Source organism: Leopardus geoffroyi, chromosome B4, assembly GCF_018350155.1.
Source record: "Leopardus geoffroyi isolate Oge1 chromosome B4, O.geoffroyi_Oge1_pat1.0, whole genome shotgun sequence".
In the NCBI taxonomy this organism is placed as follows: Eukaryota; Metazoa; Chordata; class Mammalia; order Carnivora; family Felidae; genus Leopardus; species Leopardus geoffroyi.
This window is the reverse complement of record NC_059341.1, coordinates 81,839,489-81,841,313: the sequence shown is the minus strand read 5'-3', so window position 1 is coordinate 81,841,313 and position 1,825 is coordinate 81,839,489. Positions and strand designations below refer to the sequence as shown.

The 1,825-nt window shown below is 35.4% G+C and overlaps 1 protein-coding gene across 1 annotated transcript; it reads left to right on the top strand.

Moving 5' to 3' along the window:
- The first annotated feature begins 422 nt into the window (after positions 1–422).
- Positions 423–1,361, top strand: LOC123590776 (olfactory receptor 6C75-like). The gene has a single exon (XM_045464253.1). It carries the CDS (start codon positions 423–425, stop codon positions 1,359–1,361), a length of 939 nt encoding a protein of 312 aa, XP_045320209.1.
- The last annotated feature ends 464 nt before the right edge of the window (positions 1,362–1,825 follow it).

The window sequence follows — 1,825 nt, the reverse complement described above, 5'->3', positions numbered from 1 at the left end:
GTAAAGATGTGAAGAGGAACGCAACAACAAAAAATACCTTCAAAGAGTACTGTGGTATGCTGGGAGTAAACTCATAATCTTATATGAGGAGGTTTTAATCTCAGAGGTTTTAATTTCCCTTTTTTTCTTGTTTTCAGGAATATATTGAAACATTCAGAAGACAGATTTATATTGAGATATGTGAAAATAAAATGAAAGCAATATAGAAACAATGAATCAATATATCACAAAATAAAGAAATGTTAAAAGTATTTTGTTTCGTTTTAGTACAAAGTCATTTTCCTCTAAAAGTGAAAGACAGCAATGATTTTTTTTAACATGTGTGTGTGTATGTGTTTGAGTTTCTTTTATGATGTAATAATTTATATTTTTCATCTATTTTTCAGCTAAAACAAGAAATACCATCATAAAGAAGGAAAATAATGAGAAATTACACAGCAGTAACAGAATTTATTCTTCTCGGATTGACAAATGACCCACAATGGCAGGTTGTACTTTTCGTATTTCTTCTTGCTACCTACATGCTTAGTGTGACTGGGAACCTGATCATTATCATTCTCACACTTTCAGATCCCCACTTAAAGACTCCAATGTATTTCTTCCTTCGAAACTTCTCATTCCTAGAATTATCATTCACATCTGTCTGCATCCCCAGATTCCTTGTCACTATAGTGACGGGAAACAGAACTATTTCCTACAATGATTGTGTGGCTCAGTTGTTTTTCTTCATCCTGTTGGGGGTGACAGAATTTCACCTTCTGGCTGCCATGTCCTATGACCGCTACGTGGCCATCTGCAAGCCTCTCCATTACATGACCATCATGAATCACAGAGTCTGCATACTCCTTGTCTTTAGCTCATGGCTTGCAGGATTCCTGATCATCTTTCCACCAGTAATTCTGCTGCAGAAGTTGGAGTTCTGCGCCTCCAATGTAATTGATCATTTTATCTGCGACTCTTCTCCGATTCTACAGCTTTCCTGTACAAACACTCGCTTTCTAGAACTCATGGCATTTATTTTAGCAGTGGTAACACTTATGGTCACCTTAACACTAGTTATGCTCTCCTATATGTACATCATCCGGACAATTCTGAAAATTCCTTCCAAGAGTCAAAGGAAAAAAGCCTTTTCCACTTGTTCCTCACACATGATAGTGGTCTCCCTCTCTTATGGAAGCTGCATCTTCATGTACATTAAGCCTTCTGCAAGGGAAAGGGTGACTTTAAACAAAGGGGTAGCTGTAATCATTACCTCAGTTGCTCCTCTCCTGAATCCTTTCATATATTCACTAAGGAATCAGCAGGTAAAGCAAGCCTTCAAGAACATGGTCCAGAGAATGGTCTTTTCTTTATATAAATGAATGGGATTATGCAAAAAATATATACATACCCCTGAAAGCAAAACTGAATGAAAAACTCTCTGGATTTACCCCCATAAATTCTTTAAACACCCCATTTCATTCTTTCAGTTAGACATTTTTATATATTGTCAATATCTCTTTTTCTTATTAGCCTGAAAGCTGGGTCCTATGTATTTTATGTTCTAGGGAAAATGGCCAGTCTTCACCTGTGTAGCTAAATTTTAGGTGTCAATAATCTTTATTATCTCTCCTATCAAAGCAAGTAGGTTATAAATTTGTACAAAAATGCAAATGGCTATACTACAGGAGGTGTACTAAAACCACATACAAATATAAAATTTATATTATGTGAAATAAGTAAAAATGCGTCTCAGTCAGCATCCCTAAATTTTCTTCTTCTTGTTACCAAGAAAAGAATATCTTTCACTGAAGTTTTCCCTATTTCTGCCAGTAATATTTAAAAA

What these genes read in the sequence shown, in the direction of transcription:
- LOC123590776 (XM_045464253.1), top strand. Translation starts at nt 423, where the DNA reads ATGAGAAATTACACAGCAGTAACAGAATTTATTCTTCTCGGATTGACA.